The sequence below is a fragment of the Protomyctophum bolini genome, assembly GCF_963924005.1.
Source record: "Protomyctophum bolini genome assembly, chromosome: 4".
In the NCBI taxonomy this organism is placed as follows: Eukaryota; Metazoa; Chordata; class Actinopteri; order Myctophiformes; family Myctophidae; genus Protomyctophum; species Protomyctophum bolini.
Window position 1 is genome coordinate 32,664,382 of NC_137865.1, and position 19,635 is coordinate 32,684,016.

The following is a 19,635-nucleotide window of genomic DNA, read 5'->3' on the forward strand; positions in this document are numbered from 1 at the left end:
CTAGAGAGAGAATGTGTACCGATTTGTCTGACAAAATTGTTTGTACAAAATCTGCAGGAGTAATGGCAAAAAAAATATGTGCTGCGCGCCCGCAGATCTGCCCTTCATGCAACGAACGTTCTGTAAAACCACAGATCTACTAGTAGATCTGTCGGATCATGGAACGAACGTACCGGTATGCTGTGAGCTTAGCTTGTTGCTAACGCGACCACCCCCCCCCCCCCTCTCTAACGCGACTCTCTCTCTCTCTCTCTCTCTCTCTCTCTAACGCGACTCTCTCTCTCTCTCTCTTTCTCTCTCTAACGCGACTCTCTCTCTCTCTCTCTAACGCGACTCTCTCTCTCTCTCTCTTTCTCTCTCTAACGCGACTCTCTCTCTCTCTAACGTGACTCTCTCTCTCTCTTTCTTTCTCTCTCTAACGCGACTCTCTCTCTCTCTCTCTCTCTAACGTGACTCTCTCTCTCTTTCTCTCTCTCTCTAACACGACTCTCTCTCTCTCTCTCTCTCTCTAACGCGTCTCTCTCTCTCTCCCCCCGTTGAAGCCTTGGATTTTTTGTCTATGGTTGAATCACTGCAGTGTTGCACTGTTCAAGCTGATTTGATATTATATGAAATAGCCTATCATACATTTTATTTTATGTTATTATTTGCATCTGAACTTGTCAGTAGCCTAACTGTAGGCCTTTACATATATTTGAATGTGCAATAAATAGTTTAGACCACAGTACTGTGGTAGTCTATCTAAGTTGAGGTTATATCCGGTATATTTGTGACCAGATTTAACTGAGGGACTGCCATTGTATTCTTTTTCATGTCATATGAAAGCAGGGAATCATAGCTTCAAATTAACATTGGTTGTTCAAGTTAAATTGATGTGTTGATGTTATTATGGTATTTACCATAGGCAATATGCCAATATTGATTTCTTATTTAAATGACCAGTGAGCACTTGCAACTGCACTGTTTAATATTCCATGAGGACTTGGTTTCAATACATGAGCCCAGCACATTTTACTGAGTTCTAACTGACCCACAATGTGTATTCATTATGATCCTTTTGAAATGTAGAAATAGGCCTTCTTCTTATAGCTGCCTCCTTCCAATAAAAGCCTGGTATCAGAATCGGTTGAGACAAATACAAGCCCGGGTTTCTAAAAGAGGATTTACGGTACTTTCCATGGCAATAGTAAAATCAATAAAATTATCGATTCAATTAATGACAGTAAAAATGTTTTTTGGCTATTGACATAAGATATCTGTCCTCAAAAATGCATATCAGTGGAAGGCAGAGGTCTTGAGAAGAGTCATAGTAGCACCTCACTGATACATACTAAAGCAACAATATACATGCCTGTTTGGTGTCAAACTGCTCTACAAAATGAAATGAAAGATAGAGAGAGAGTGGGAGAGAGAGAGAGAGAGAGAGAGAGAGAGAGGGGGGTGGGAGGTGGGCTTAGAAGACAGAGCAGAAGGTGGAGGCAGACCCTTTTTCATTCCAGAGAATGTATCTCATGGAGTTTTTTTCCAGGATTTATGGGCATGCAGGGCATGCACTGTTTCAATATCAGCCCCATCTCCCTTCGCTCACCCCCCCCCCCCCCCCCCCTCCCTCCTCACACACAGACGTTCTGTGCTGTCCCATAGAGAATGCTCCTCCCTTCGCTCACCCCCCCCCCCCCCCTCCCTCCTCACACACAGACGTTCTGTGCTGTCCCATAGAGAATGCTCCTCCCTTTGCTCACCCCCCCCCCCCTCCCTCCTCACACACAGACGTTCTGTGCTGTCCCATAGAGAATGCTCCTCCCTTCGCTCACCCCCCCCCCCTCCCTCCTCACACACAGACGTTCTGTGCTGTCCCATAGAGAATGCTCCTCCATTCGTCTCAGCCTCATTTATATGGCCTCCTCTCCTGCATCTTGCACCGCTATCGCGTTCCTCACAACAATGCATTTAAATGGGTTTATTTAGAGATTCCATACTCCCCTCTGTGGTCGTCGCCAACACCTGTTCCCAGGTAACACCCCTATAATGCACTGTTTCCCAAACAGTGGGTCGGGACCCGTTTGTGGGCCATGGATAATTCTTTTGTGGCTCACGACTCGAGTACAGAATCCCATTTCCTTTTCCTACTAAAACAAAAGATTTCAAAAGATTTTACCCTCCCACCCTTTAAAAAAAATATATCTTATACATTTTAAAACAAACAAAAACATCTAAGAACTTCTATAGCCTAAAGAAAAGATCATAAGTAGTAGTGAAAATAGCCGATCTTGTAGATCTACAAGTTTGGGTCACGGGCAAACATCTAATTTCCCTTTAGGATCACAGGCTAAAAGGTTTGGCAACCACTGTCCCACACTGCCTATGCCCTCCCCTCCACCCCCTCTGTGTTGCTCTAACCTCTTTGAAGGAGTCAGCAGTGGGGGCGGCGTTGCCCCCGGAAGCTCCAGAAGCCAGTCTCAAGGGAGGCATGACAAACAAAGCAGAGGTAAAAGGGTGAATAGTATATCAAAGATGTGTCCTTGGTGCTCTCCTCTCTTCTGTTTGTATACAGACTGGGTTAGGCAACCTCCAGAGTTTAGACTATACTCTCTCACCCTCTCGAGACAAACAGACCACCTGGCGCTGCACTGCATGGTTTATTCCCCACTTTTTGATGACAATGTTCATGTTTTCAGGTTATTTGTAATATCTGGTATATATATATATATATATATATATACACAGTATATATATATATATATATATACTGTATATATGTAGTGAAAATGGAGTAACACTAAACAATCATGAACAGAGATTGTGAAGGCGGCCCGGAGACACATACTTTCTTGCTACAACGCCGAGTCAGCAAGCTGTTTTTCCAAGGACATATTATTGCATCCTTTGCGCCTCGCGTTCGAACGCAGAGACTTTACGATCATCCCCTGAGACTGTGGCACACACCCGAACAAGAATGCTATGATAAACGTGGCAACCCGTTAACGGAGAGATCATGTAAACTAAATCGCCGCCTCATCACCTACCAAGTGTTTACAACTCAAACTCAAATGTTTGAGTCAGTCTCACACAGATGGTAGATTCATTATAGAAGAATTCACAAGAGAAAGAGAGTAAAACAGAATGAGATTCGTGTGTGTGTGTGTGTGTGCGTGCGTGCGTGCGTGCATTCATGTGTGTTTGCGTGCGTGAGTGTGTGCGTGTTTTGTATTGGGTGTTGCAGCAATATGCCACATTATGTTCAGGACCATGGACAGAGCTGAAAGACTCAACATTCAGCACCATATAGTATGTACAGAGATTATAACAAAAAACATCTTGACCAGCCATAGTAAGACCACTCTGTGTGTGTGTGTGTGTGTGTATATGTGTGTGTGTGTGTGTGTGTGTGTGTGTGTGTGTGTGTGTGTGTGTGTGTGTGTGTGTGTGTATATGTGTGTGTGTGTGTGTGTGTGTGTGTGTGTGTGTGTGTGTGTTATACAGTACCTAGTCTATACTATACCTATACTTAGACTTATAGCGGTATAAGTCTAAGGCAGACAAAAGCCCTGAGTTCAGCATCAACTCACAGCCCATACGTGTGTATGACCTACATGAGTCATAAACTACATAGGGCATAGATTTAATATCGCAGGGGAATGGAAAGAACAGGTTGTTATGGCTGTGCGCGTGTGTGTGTGTGTGTGTGTGTGTGTGTGCTCACTATACAGAAAATCTTCAGTGTTGGCCTGGGCGGCTAGTGTAGCGGTCTGGGCACCTGTCTGTCTCATATTGTACGCTATCCAATAGCCCCAAAAATCCCCAAAAATATCTAAAAGAATAAATAAATAATAATCTTCAGTGTCAAATGAACACTGAGAGAGCAGAAACCAAACGGACACGTGTACACTGTTGGAGTTATACGATAAGCGAACACTGAGGATGTGACTGCAGTGTACCTCCCTCAACCCAGAGGGCTCCTCCATGCACGCCTCGCAATAAAGTTGATTACCGGAAGAAACTTGAGAAGTGAGAGAGTGTGTGAGGGTGCATAATATTTGATTCCTCTCTTACCTAGCCGCGGGTCGTACTGCCTCATCTGAACCTCTTCCACGCAGTCCGCTGGGAACCAGCCAGTCCTGCCTTTAACTGTGCCTTCCCAGAAGCCACCTTCTCCTATACTCAGCACTGAGAGCATGCAGGGGAACAAGAGAGGAAGAGAAGAAGACATTATTATAACCCATTAAGACCTGAGACCAGATTATATAGGCAAATGTCTTCAAAATCCTAACAGTTTTCTGAAAAACGGGTGTCAGTGGTTCTCTAGCCTCGGAAACCCAGACGTTTTTATTTCCAGGGAGAAAAAAAAGTCTGGGTCTGAGACCACTTCAATTCGGCATAGAGTAGCGCAAACATTGCTCACTCTCTGCTGATTTCTGATCGTCTGCACCTTTGTTAAATTGACACACACACTCAGACATGTATACACACACACACTCCTCTCTCTCTCTGTCGCTCTAAGTATAGTCGCGCAGATGCGCAGATGCGCATAGTTTCTCCCGGCGGATCCTGCCGGGAGCTGCCTATGCCATAAAAAGCATAGGTGAGTTCCAGGCTAGTGGTTCTTTAACTTTTTCATGTCATCTCAAAATATGTTGTTCTCTAGGGAGTTAAAAAACGTTTGCTGTGAAAGAATATATATAATATATTCAAAGATTTGCACACATTTTCACGATTTTTCAAAAATAGCAGATCTACAAGCTCACAGCGTGGCACCGAGTGCCGTGAGCTTGTAGAGCTGCTATTTTTCAATAGCTAAAGTTTCAAAATAATGGTTAAAAGTGGTTTAAAGCTAAGGTGACACAGATGCGTTCTAGGTCTTCATGGGATAAGCAGCAGGCACAGACAACAAAAAAATCACACATGGTCATGTCACCGCGGTCAGTGACATCACCGCGGTCAGTGACATCACCGCGGTCAGTGAAATTACACAAGTATTCATGCACTGCAGTCTGCATCTCTGGAATAAACCTTAAGAAACTAGCTGTTCAGTGTCTTGTACCCTCCGAGCCATTTTTATGCCCAAATGTAAATGAGGCTCCAGTTTAAATGTTGTATAATAGACATAAATACACCTACACATAACTATACAGTATATACATACATATTCACACATACTGTACATAAACGCACGCACGCACTCACGCACGCACACACACATGCACGCACGCCTCAAGAGTCAGGTTGGGTTCATGGATTGTTCTCTCCTAAATTAGGAGAGAACAATCCATGAACCCAACCGGACTCTTGAGGCGTGCGTGCATGTGTGTGTGCGTACACAGTATGTGTGTCTTGTATTAGGAGTCCTAATACAAGACACACATACTGTATATAACATACAATCTTATCCACCCACTAGACTCACATACATTATTCTTATATTCGGGAGGTTGGTGAGAAAGGACTGCTTGTTGAGAGATTGACGGAGGGGGAGAGAGAGAGAGACAGAGAGAGAGAGAACAGTAGGATATTCCTTCTACATGCACATTGGGTAATTAGAGATGAATGTATAGTTGATATTGATCTTCCCTGCAGGACTGCACCAGAGCACTCATTTCTGCAATACTCATCTATTACTCTGAGAAGCTCATACACACACACATACACACACCTGAATATATTTCTCTCTCGCACAAAAACAGCCATGGCTCTCTTGTATGTTCCTCAAACACAATACACACACACACACACACACACACACACACACACACACACACACACACACACACACACACACACACACACACACACACACACACACACACACACACACACACACACACACACACACACACACACACACACACACACACACACACACACACACACACACACACACACACACACAAATCCTCTCAGACCCCCAGCTGGAACTGAAGCTGTGCCTGAGTGAGCCCTTCTCCTTGCGCCGCGGTTGCTAGGTTACGGCAGTATAGTATATAGTATAACGGTGTTGTGTGGTACAGTTGGCTCCATGGTGAGGACAGTATAGTATATAGTATAACGGTGTTGTGTGGTACAGTTGGCTCCATGGTGAGGACAGTATAGTATATAGTATAACGGTGTTGTGTGGTACAGTTGGCTCCATGGTGAGGACAGTATAGTATACAGTATAACGGTGTTGTGTAGTACAGTTGGCTCCATGGTGAGGACAGTATAGTATATAGTATAACGGTGTTGTGTAGTACAGTTGGCTCCATGGTGAGGACAGTATAGTATATAGTATAACGGTGTTGTGTGGTACAGTTGGCTCCATGGTGAGGACAGTATAGTATATAGTATAACGGTGTTGTGTAGTACAGTTGGCTCCATGGTGAGGACAGTATAGTATATAGTATAACGGTGTTGTGTGGTACAGTTGGCTCCATGGTGAGGACAGTATAGTATATAGTATAACGGTGTTGTGTGGTACAGTTGGCTCCATGGTGAGGACAGTATATAGTATAACGGTGTTGTGTGGTACAGTTGGCTCCATGGTGAGGACAGTATAGTATATAGTATAACGGTGTTGTGTGGTACAGTTGGCTCCATGGTGAGGACAGTATAGTATAACGGTGTTGTGTGGTACAGTTGGCTCCATGGTGAGGACAGTATAGTATATAGTATAACGGTGTTGTGTGGTACAGTTGGCTCCATGGTGAGGACAGTATATAGTATAACGGTGTTGTGTGGTACAGTTGGCTCCATGGTGAGGACAGTATAGTATATAGTATAACGGTGTTGTGTGGTACAGTTGGCTCCATGGTGAGGACAGTATATAGTATAACGGTGTTGTGTGGTACAGTTGGCTCCATGGTGAGGACAGTATAGTATATAGTATAACGGTGTTGTGTGGTACAGTTGGCTCCATGGTGAGGACAGTATATAGTATAACGGTGTTGTGTGGTACAGTTGGCTCCATGGTGAGGACAGTATAGTATATAGTATAACGGTGTTGTGTGGTACAGTTGGCTCCATGGTGAGGACAGTATATAGTATAACGGTGTTGTGTGGTACAGTTGGCTCCATGGTGAGGACAGTATATAGTATAACGTGTTGTGTGGTACAGTTGGCTCCATGGTGAGGACAGTATATAGTATAACGGTGTTGTGTGGTACAGTTGGCTCCATGGTGAGGACAGTATAGTATATAGTATAACGGTGTTGTGTGGTACAGTTGGCTCCATGGTGAGGACAGTATATAGTATAACGGTGTTGTGTGGTACAGTTGGCTCCATGGTGAGGACAGTATATAGTATAACGGTGTTGTGTGGTACAGTTGGCTCCATGGTGAGGACAGTATATAGTATAACGGTGTTGTGTGGTACAGTTGGCTCCATGGTGAGGACAGTATAGTATACAGTATAACGGTGTTGTGTGGTACAGTTGGCTCCATGGTGAGGACAGTATATAGTATAACGGTGTTGTGTGGTACAGTTGGCTCCATGGTGAGGACAGTATATAGTATAACGGTGTTGTGTGGTACAGTTGGCTCCATGGTGAGGACAGTATATAGTATAACGGTGTTGTGTGGTACAGTTGGCTCCATGGTGAGGACAGTATATAGTATAACGGTGTTGTGTGGTACAGTTGGCTCCATGGTGAGGACAGTATATAGTATAACGGTGTTGTGTGGTACAGTTGGCTCCATGGTGAGGACAGTATAGTATATAGTATAACGGTGTTGTGTGGTACAGTTGGCTCCATGGTGAGGACAGTATATAGTATAACGGTGTTGTGTGGTACAGTTGGCTCCATGGTGAGGACAGTATATAGTATAACGTGTTGTGTGGTACAGTTGGCTCCATGGTGAGGACAGTATATAGTATAACGGTGTTGTGTGGTACAGTTGGCTCCATGGTGAGGACAGTATATAGTATAACGGTGTTGTGTGGTACAGTTGGCTCCATGGTGAGGACAGTATATAGTATAACGGTGTTGTGTGGTACAGTTGGCTCCATGGTGAGGACAGTATATAGTATAACGGTGTTGTGTGGTACAGTTGGCTCCATGGTGAGGACAGTATATAGTATAACGGTGTTGTGTGGTACAGTTGGCTCCATGGTGAGGACAGTATATAGTATAACGGTGTTGTGTGGTACAGTTGGCTCCATGGTGAGGACAAGCCATCACTTCCTCCCTGCTCTGTATAGTATAACGGTGTTGTGTAGTACATGACCCAGAGGCCACTGGGACCACCGAGGCTACTGGAAGATATCAGGTGGCAGCAAACAGGTGAAAATGATGTTGACAACATTTCAGATACTGGTGGCAGGTTTTTTTGGGGGGAAGCCTATAGAAGCTATTATGGTAAACAAAAAGTACAGGCTTTAGTTTAGACATACTATTGGTCCGACTGTCACTAAACCAACAAGTAACCTATACCTCAAACCCTAACCTAACCCTAACCTCAAGCACGGGAGCAGCGCTGGTCCGACTGCATGTCCGACTGTTGTTTCCACACGGTCCGTTGGTGTGTCTAATCTACGTGTGCATTCCAACACAATAGCGCCGCAGCCTACAATATACTGCTGTAAAAGTTATAGCTATAGCTGTACAGTATAAGATTGCATCTCATCAAAGAAGACATTCAACGTTTGTACAAAAGTATTGACTTAGAATGATATTTGTTTTTACCAGCTGCAAGCTAGTCCTCTAGTAGTCTAGTCCAGCTGGTTTTCTCATTGGCTGACTCACGTCGCTGTGCTAGTCCAGTTGGCTTTCCCATTGGCTAAACCACGATAAAATGGTAAATGGTAAATGGTGCATTTATATAGCGCCTTTATCCAAGGCGCTTTACATAGATTGTGCATTACATTCACCCATTCATACACCGATGGCAGCGGAAACCATGCAAGGCACCAACTAGCACATCGGGAGCAATTAGGGGTTCAGTGTCTTGCTCAAGGACACTTCGACAGTAACTCTGGGGGAGCCCGGGTTCGAACTGGCAACCTTGCGGTTCCCATCCAGGCACTCTACCCCTGAGCCACCGCCGCCCCTTCGGTGCGCTGCTTCTTTGTGTGTGTGTGTGTGTGTGTGTGTGTGTTATACCTAGACTATACTATAACTATACTTAGACTTATACCGCTGGCAGACAAAAGCCCTGAGTTCAGCATCAACTCACAGCCCATACGTGTGTATGACCTACATGAGTCATAAACTACATAGGGCATAGATTTAATATGGCAGGGGAATGGAAAGAACAGGTTGTTACAGCTGTAGACCTTATAGGTGTGTGGGTCTGGGCTGTGTGTCTGTGTCTCTCTAGAGTTTGAATTTTCTTCTCCTTGCACATTCTGTGTTTTTGTTAGTGTGCGTGCAACTAAAAGTGAGTACCCTTTTAGTAATGCTGTAATTACTGTAATTATTTGTACTTTTTGGTTGAATTTTCTGTAGCTTATTATGAGAAAGTTCATTCACCTGTGCTACAATTGTTTGCCGGACTTAATAACTTTGGTATTTTGATGGTCTTTAAATGCTGTTTGAATCATATTATATATTAACATTTCATGACATTTCTGATTTAAAGTTGTTAATTTAATTAATCAGATTTGTGAATGCCCTGTATTTTTCTGAGTGTAACACAGAAAAGTTTCTATCTATATAAGAAATACACTTTTATCAATTTAGAAATATTCTAGATCCCTTTTTAGTTTTTCAATGAAAAATAAATCATTGATATCTGATGAAAAAAAAGGTATATAAACTGAATTAAAATATGTTATACAGTATAATAATTTTATTATTTATTGTAAATTGTCAATTGTTTTAAATGTATTTCATCTTGGACTATAGTGATATTAATACTAAATCATGATCAGAGTAATATGTGTCTCTAACTTCAATTTTTGTAATAATACTTTCACATTTGTTAAAATATACATGATCTAAAATACTTCCGTAATCTGTAATTGGATTTGTATTTAATTGTTTAAAGCCTAATCTTGACATGAAGGTCTTTATACTTCTATCTTTCTCAGTATAATGGTCTAATATTATCAAAAACCGTGATAATATATCAAAAACCGTGCCAGCCAACCCGCCACTTGATGCGTATGCAAATAAAATTTGTGCCTGGTTTGCTGGGACCAGATTACATAAATGACCATATTTCTTACGTCATCATTGAGAGCAAGTCATACATATACACACCATGTACTCTGGTCCAAATCAGGCACAATTTGCTATTTTATTTTACTGATTATGTATATAGTATATGTATGACTAGCTCTAAATGATGACGTAAGACATATGGTCATTTATGTAATCTGGTCCCAGCAAACCAGGCACAAATTTGCTGTTTTATTTGCATACGCATCAAGTGGCGGGTTGGCTGGCACGGTGCACACAGACCGGGCGAAAGTATTACTTGCGCGCTCTGCTTGCGCAAGTAAATACAGCATTAGACAAAAAAGACGAAATAATGGAGATACAAGGTTTCTGCCACAACACTGCACCCTGGCTGAGATCCACACAGAGGAATGCCACGTGACACAGTTTGAGGATAGACTCCATGATTCTCAACACACACAGGATACACTGGCTCATCCAAGCTTTGATCTCTGCTTAACACCACTTTCCCTGTCCCATCTCCTGAGAACAAAATCTCTGTCTCCCTTTTTCTCACATACTTGCCACGTCCTTAATGTTTCTCTCTCGCAAAGTCCCTCTCTCTGCGGTCCAGATTTACATACATCAAAGGTGCACCACAAATTGCCCTGTGCCTCAAGTGCAATTTATGCTCACAAAGCACTGTAGCACGTGGAATTAAGGTGGAAACTAATTTAGGCAATCTTGCATTCTGTGCTTGAAGCAGAGCTTAATCGACAAAGTAGACCGGCAAATTTGGAGCCTTCGTCGAGCGCAAGAATAAAAATAAATGCTAAATGAATTGATGTTGAAGTAAGAGAACACCAAAACATTTTGGAGAAAGACAATTCTACTCCAACTGAGAGAAACTGAATTTGGGTTTTAAAGATTTTTAACATATATATTTTTTGGAGGGTCGCTAGCCCCTCCTATGCCCAGCTTTCCGGGTTTGTGTGAACACAAACATTGGCTTATGATTGATCACCCCATAGCGATGATTTGATTGGGTGAGCAAAGTACATACAGTATTGAAGATAAAAGTGAGGGCAGAAAAGTTAAGACACCCGGAAGTGATTGGCCGGAATGACATTTGTGATGATTTGATTGGTCGAGCACGGAATGTGGTGTATGATGATGTATGATGATAAGAGCGGTAACGGAACGAACAGGAGTGATTTTTGAGGGGCTAAGTCCAGCTTTTAGTGTGCGTGTAAACACAAACTTTGTCCTAACACAAGCATTAAATGCCATTGATAATGATTGGACAATTTTACATCATAGTGTAAATTAAAAGCTGGAATGATGTAAGATGGTAAGAGCACACCTCACTTCACACAGGTGTGATTTTTGAGGGCCCCTCCTATGTCCAGCTTTTAGTGTGTGTGCACAAACTTTGTCCTACACAAACATTAAATGCCATTGACAATGATAATCATAGTGTGACACAAACATTGATGACGGCGGTGAGGACGCAGATTGTGATTGGCCGGAATCAGATGATGTCTGATTATGTACGATGATAAGAGCGCCCCTCACTTCACACAGGAGTGATTTTTTATATTAATGTTTTATTATGATTCAAATCTTAGTGTTATTTGCACTTGCAATAACCTTGTGGTGCCCCAGTGGGCCCTGGCCCACAGGTTGAGAACCTGCAGTCTTGGCTGCAGTGGTCAAGTATTCCCAAATGAACACTTATAAGCCCACAGACCCCCATTTGAAAAGATTAGCCATGGACCCCCATAAGAGAAGATTTTTATGGTTCTAGCAGTCATTTTCAACCATTTTAATTTCAAGGACACCCAGTTTGACATGCTTTAGGCTACAGCCAGACCTCAATTGAATGGGGTTTCTATCTCTGGGACCCAATTTACACTAATTTCACTACAAATGGAACGAAATGGACCCTGTAGGGTCCATTGGGTTCCATTTGTACACTGAGTTACAGACCCAGAGTTACAGACCCATAAGTACATTTGGTTTCTAACTATTATTTAGCTGGGGACCCCCTGTAACTCCCTCAAGGACCCCACTTTGGGAACAAGTGATATAGAGTTGCAAGATTCTAATTATATTGCTGGGGAGTTGTGTGGGAGATTCAAGGTCCTCTTTGTCATTATTGCATGCTTCATTCATTTGCAAGTTCAATCAATTGATTATTTCTTGATTGTCTCGTAAATCAAGAAGAAGGAATAAGTGTCTTCTTCCTTGCTGCACAGATGGTCATCACCGACCGTACCACCGCAAGCTTCCTTCGTGGAGGTACTGTAAATTACTGTAAATTATGCAAATTACTGTAAATTATGCAAATAGACCATTATGGGTCCATTTGGTGACATTTGTACACTCTCAGAGTTAAATTAACTTTGATTTTACAATATAAATTGGGGGTCCCAGAGATAGAAATGGCATTAAATGGGGGTCCGTATATAGACTAATTCATGTTAAACTGGGGGTCCTTGAAATTAAACGGGTAGAGAATCACTGCTAGAGCCGTAAAAATCCCTGGCACGTATTTTCAAATGGGGGTCTCTCTCTCTCTCTCTCTCCCCCCCCCCCCCCCCCCCCCGTTTTGGTCATCACATTCATGTGTTGACCTCCTCGCAGCCTGCGTGTCTATCCGTCTGTCAGCGGAGCCTCCCTACTGTACGACCCTGTCTGTCGGTGGCAGCGAGGACACGGCTGTGGGCTGTCTGTCCTGTCAGCTCCACTGCTCCAACATAGACAACATGGAGGAGAAGAGGAGACGGCTGTGGGCTGTCTGTCCTGTCAGCTCCACTGCTCCAACATAGACAACATGGAGGAGAAGATGAGACCTCAGATTGATCTACTGACCCCCTCTCCCGGTTCACCATTACTGGTCAACTGTACGTCCCTCACACACCAGACAGAGAGAGAGAGCACACCGACGACGGTGATGAGTGAACGAACAAGAGAGTGAGCGAGGGAGAACACACACACACACACACACACACACACACACACACACACACACACACACACACACACACACACGCACGCAGCCATTAATTACATTAGAACACACCCAAGGCACTCATGAAAATGCAGAAATAAAGGCAAGAAAGAAGTGGCTAGTTACTGCAGTGATGATAAAGTCTCTGTAAAACACACAAAGGATTACAGGCATGGACACACGCACGCAGACACGCACGCAGACACGCACGCAGAGACACACACACACACACACACACACACACACACACACACACACACACACACAATTTTTAGACGAGCTATATTTTAATGATGTAATGTGCACGCACACATGCATGCTCACGCATGTGCACATATTCACTCAGCTCAGTGCCATAGTTGAAATACGGTAGGCCTATTCATAATTTGTAATGGAAAACTGTAAATAGTGTAAATAGTGCATTTAGGACGACCGTTGAGCCGATTCTACTCTATGGCTCCGAGACATGGACACTTTCAAAGAAACAAGAGAATCGGTTGGATGGCACTTACACCTGCCTTCTAATGAGAGCGCAAAATCTGTCTTGGAAGGGCCACCCATCGACTGATCTAATATATGGCAACCTTCCCGTGTCTCTTCACTAGTCCGATCCAGAAGAACCGGCCACTGCTACAGAGCTGACAATGATGTTATATCTATTCTTCTCTGGAGTCCTGCCTCAAAGCAGACCAGAGGTAGAAAACTGTCGAAAATTAATTGGGGAACCCTGGCCTAAACCTTATGTGGTACTGGTGGTGGTGGACTGGCTGGGTTAGCCTATACCTATAGATGTGGATGTGTTCCCCACCTGCACTGGCTCGGCACATTTGGCATTCGAGCGACACGTCGGGTTATCCTTAAACGAGGACGAGAGGAGGAGATTGCACATACCGTAACTCCAGAAAGACATGGGCCTGCTGTAGATTGCAGTAGCCTATCTTTTGGGATACTTTACTCTCTAGCTGCAGCACTGCAGTCTCCCTCAAATGCCTCTCCATGTCATGAAACTATTCCAGCACAGGCAGCGCAAATCCTCGCATGTATAGGCCTACCGGTATGTGCTCATGTAAAACATGCAAAACATGTTTAAATGGCTTAAGCATCTAACTTGCAACATTGTTTTTAATTGCCTGATTTGAATTGCTTGTACACTTGGGAATATCCTACCAATTTCATATGACATGCATGTTTAGATGCCTGTGATAGCCTGTCAGCTGGTCAGTCAATGCTGCTCCGCTTTTCTACGACAGAAAAACAGGTGAGGACAAAGCCTACGATAGCTCCCGACCTGACGTGATATTTGGCTGGGCGCACGTTCAAGTTCAAGTTCATGCTGGAATGATAAATGCAGAGAATTGCTGTGATTCTGGTGTACGCCCATATTTGGGCGTACGCCAAGTTGATAAATGAGGGCATATGCTACGTGCTTACTCAAAGCATGCTACAATGGTCCATTCATTCATACATTGGGAGGTGAAGCGGCGAACAGTCAACGCCAGCGTCCTCACTTCCCACATTCACACACCAATGGTGGCAACCACTGGAGACAAGCTGGGGTTCAGTTGCCCAAGGAGGAGCCGGGGAACCGCCGACCCATGGGTCATTGGACGACCTGCTCAACCTCCTGAGCCACAGACGCCCAATGAGTAGTTTTGAGTGAGTGAGTGAGTGAGTGAGTGGTTTTTTGTGTGTGTGTGTGTGTGTGTGTGTGTGTGTGTGTGTGTGTGTGTGTGTGTGTGTGTGTGTGTGTGTGTGTGTGTGTGTGATGTGATGTGAGTTTTGCCTTTGGTCGAGTCAGTCACGACTCTGGTCCAAAAATAGCATCAGTGAGGATGCAGTGCTATTTATACACCCCCCGCCTACAAGCTTCACTGCATTCAAACGGTGTGTGTCTGCCAAAATGTGTGTGTGCATGGAGAGAGAGAGAGAGAGAGAGAGAGAGAGAGAGAGAGAGAGAGAGACAGAGAGAGAGAGAAAGGGGAGGGTAGAAAGAGATGAACGACTGGGCACATTTTAATTGTTGCTCAGCTTCACTCGACTGCTTTAAGCTGAGTCATTCACATATACTCTGTCTCTCTCTCTCTCTCTTTGTCTATAATCATGCACAGTAAAATCACAGTATAAAAATCAGAGTTCAACTAGAAAAAGCATGCGGAAAGCTGTAAAGAAAATATGAGTAGAAATAGATGATTATAGAAATAGATGATGCTAATCCACATTAGCTCAATGTTGTACTTGGAACGATGCAAGTTGGAAATGCATGCCCCATCCAGTTATTATGTCTGTGTCCCTTTTATGCCCATGTGTAACGATACATTTTAACAGCAATACGATACGATACAAATATGGTTTCTATTGGTTCATTATGGCGATAAGATACGATTCAATGATTTTAAATCGATACAGTAACTATTTAGCAAATACATTAAATATTTGTGAAACCGTTTTTTTAAGGGAAATATTTATTATTATGGATATAAATAAGTAGTAAACACAGTGATTATCTGGCAAATAGATGGACATTGTATTTGAACACATATGGACAAACCCATGCCTTGACATGAACACAGAGAATACATATATTTTTCGATAGACCAATTGTAGCTTACGGAATGGAAAAGTAATTAACCGCATCTTTTTCTTTTTTCTTCTTAAAATTGCTAAATACAATGCACAAGTACTTAGCATTGATTAAATTGATTATTTCCATTGCAAAACGCTTCGATACCGATTATTTCCATTGCAACACGATACGATGCAAAGTCAAACTATACGATACGATTATTGCAATTTACATATCGATATACTTATATTATTTCGATATTTCGGTACAGTAACAACCCTCGTTTTTGTTGCATGTCCCATTCACAGTTAGGTTGTTTCATCTCGGCTGTGCAAACAATGAGCAGACACAACAAACAGATCATTATCCTATCACCATTCATTATTAAAACAGGCATCCATTATTATAGCATCATGTGTATGAAATGATGTGTACAGTTCACATCATCACATTAAGCTCCATGGAGCACATTTGTCTTGATGTCCAGCTACAAATTGAAAGCCCAGAAACTCTAATATGATGTTTTATTGAACAGAATTGATAGAGCTGGAAGGTTGTGTGTACATAGATGTGTGAGTGCACGTTTGAGTGTGTGTCAGTGTGCTAGTGTGCTAGTGTGTGTGTGTGTGTGTGTGTGTGTGTGTGTGTGGTGTGTGAGATGGCTTGCTGAGTAAGGCTTTTTTTGAAGAATGGGCAAGTATGCACCTAAGTGCATACATTCTGCCCACTCTCTCACTCTGTGTGTGTGTGTGTGTGTGTGTGTGTGTGTGTGTGTGTGTGTGTGTGTGTGTGTGTGTGTGTGTGTGTGTGTGTGTGTGTGCGAGCGCGCGCGCGCGTGTGCATGCGTGCGTGCGTGTGTGCGGGGAGCATTCCAATAACCAGAGTGGAGCTGTTATTAGATCTGGAGCCCTGCATGCTTTAATAAACCCCAGTTCAATCCGCTGTAATAGAGTCTGCACAGCAGCATAGCATCTTTATGAAACAAGGACACACACACACACACACACACACACACACACACACAGACACACACACACACACGATGGGGAATATAACACACCAGCACAATGTGGGCTTCATTCATACTGTACATTATACCTGACACAAATATGTACATAGCTTTTATTTACCCTGAACAAGGGGAGTGATAAGAAGACAGAGAGGCTGATGATGATAAGCTACAGGCGTATTTAAGACAGTGGGCTCAATGGTAAAGGTACTGTACTTGAAGTCAGGAGCCATGCGCATGCACGCCACGCCACGCCACACACACACACACACACACACACACACACACACACACACACACACACACACACACACACACACACACACACACAATGGCTGATTCTTTGCTTGCGAAGATCATAGGAGGAGTTTAGAGTTAGGAGTCCTTTAGCTTTGCCTTACGGCATGCACGTTCATATTGGTATAATCCGATCCTTGATTCGCAGATTCTCGGGCAACTGGTGCACTTGAACCCCTGTCCTGATGCGGCTGCGGTAGAGGTCTGGGTGGTCTCCCTTTCGGCGAGCACGTTTGTGCATTGCAGCTGTCTGCCTGATGTTGCTGAGCTTCGCAGCAGCTACATTTACAGCAGAACGCCAAGAGTTGTCGTCAGTGTCAGTGGACTCCCACGTTTTCACTTGTAACCCTGCTACTGTAAGTTGGTATTTGAGCTGGTCTTTGAAACGTTTACGAGGTCCGCTTCTGTCCCGCTTCCCCTGACACAGCTCACTGTAAAAGACTGCTTCTGGCAGCCTGGTGTCCTCCATGCGTGCGACATGCCCAGTCCAGCGAAGCTGACGAACCAGCAGTGTGGCTTCTATGCTGGGTAACTGAGCTCTCTCCAGGACTTCAATGTTGGTAATGCGGTCCTGCCATCTGATGTTTAAGATAGAACGCAGGCAGCGTTGGTGGAAGCACTCAAGCAGCCTCAGCTTCTTGAGTGAGACGTCATTATTCAACTCATTCAAAAATGAATTGTTGAAATAAATCGCTATGAGAAAGAAATGGACAGTTGAAGCCCTAAACTCATCCCTGTCTCAAGCCTTCCACATCAGTGAGTAAACATGCTGCAGACACTGACACTGGCTATACTCCTGTGGGCACACGCACTTACGTGGCCATGCACATGTAGCCACGCATGCACAGGAACAGCGAGTCATAGAGTTAAACAGTTTCAGCAAAAACACTAATAAACAAGTGTACAATTTGGGAAAGTGAAAAAAGGGCTTTGAGATGGTGTGCATAAAGCAATTTGAGATAAATTGTTCCAGCTGGTTAGAAGTGGATAAACATAATTTTTAAATAATCACACCGATGTGAAGTGACAGTACATCATCTCATTCCGGCCAATCGTAATTTGCGTCCTGACTTTTGTCTTCAATGTTTGTGTTTACACAGACCCTCAAAGCTGGACATAGGAATAAGCAGAAGCGATACTAGGGGAGGAAAGTTTCTAAAAGTTCAGAGAGTGTCGTGACGGTAAGGTACCGGCGTAGCGAGACCCCCAGAGACACAGACAATGCTGGGTGAAGTAGGGAGCAACAAATAAGTGAGAGGGGAAATGAATGGTCACGCTTCCCTGAGAACGATGTATATGTGTGTGTGTGTATGTGTGTGTGTGTGTGTGTGTGTGTGTGTGTGTGTGTGTGTGTGTGTGTGTCTGTGCGTGCGTGTGTACTCTCAGGACTGCTTTCCATCAGAAGAGGGCTGGGGAGTGACGCAGTCCCTGGCTCATCAGTATTCAACAGAGCGGTGAGAGGAAGAGTAGAGACACACGCACGCACGTACGTATGCACGCACGCACACACACACACGCGCACACACACACACACACACACACACACACACACACACACACACACACACACAGCGAGAGACTAATGCGCTTGCTGATGGGGAGATTGAATGAGTGTGCTGATAAGAAGAAGGGGGCAAAAACAAAAGAATGCCAACGGTTATGGAGGACATGAGAGACGAAGCTTTAGTTATGAATGAATGAGGCAAGAGACGAGTGTGGAGCACAAAGGAGACAGCGGCCGGGAAAGGACAAGAGGAACAAGGGAGGTGGGGGAGGAGCAAGGCATTATGGGAGGAGGAGGAGGGGGGGAGGACGGTGGAAAACTCCCAAGGCTGACTCACAGGGATCCCTCCTCCTCTCCTCTCCTCTCCTCTCCTCTCCCTCCCTGTGTCCCAGGCTTGAACAGGTGTACACCACATGATTCCCCCCTCCCCTTTTTACTTATTTTATTCCAGCTCTCTTTCTTTTCGGAGTCCACAGGTCCCACAGAAAATCTATGGCACTGATTTTGATACATTATTTATGTACACTATGCATTTTAACACTCATGATTTTACAGTGTATGTAATAACCCCCCAGACTGTCTCTGATCTACTGTATATTCTTCTTCAAGAAGTAGAAGATATGACTTCAAATCAATATCACAGTTATTTCAAATGTTTGACTCGATTACGATTAATGAACGATTATTTAAAAAATAAATAGTTTGTAGATCGGCAATTTTCACTCTTTTTGTACACGACATTGTTCAACTATAAGCAAAATACAGGTCTTCCAGTCATGCACTCTAGGGTGGGGTAAGGATCGTATTTTTATTTATTTATATATATATATATTTATTGGGGACAGTTTTTGCACTGCAGTCTTTTGCACATAGTCAGCCATTTTCTTTCTTTAAATTTACTTTTAATACAATTATTAATTCTTCTTTTATTCTTCCCTTTTATTCCCCCCCCCCCCCCCCCCCCAGGGGTAGGTGGGTCTTAACACATGACATCAGAAGACCCCTCCAGACCACACAGGTCACAGAAAACAGCTTCTCATGGCTTGGTTTATGATGTCCTTAAATGCACAAGCATTCCACATTTCCTTGACAGTTTTTCCGGTTAATTGTCCAGTCTACAGTTCCTGATGCTGCATATAAGCTGGGCTGGAGATGAACAGAGAATGAGCATGCTTCTCC

General features: G+C 43.7%; 1 protein-coding gene across 1 annotated transcript in view; it reads right to left on the bottom strand.

Annotated features, from left to right (window-relative positions):
- The window catches only part of shank3a (SH3 and multiple ankyrin repeat domains 3a), a gene marked incomplete at its 5' end in the record, with an annotated part of 258,696 nt that overhangs the window by 66,148 nt on the left and 172,913 nt on the right, over positions 1–19,635 (bottom strand). Inside the window, one exon of the mRNA XM_080761381.1 lies at positions 4,054–4,167. Within this exon, the coding sequence (XP_080617507.1) occupies positions 4,054–4,167 (114 nt within the window). The remainder of the gene's footprint in view (positions 1–4,053; positions 4,168–19,635) is intronic.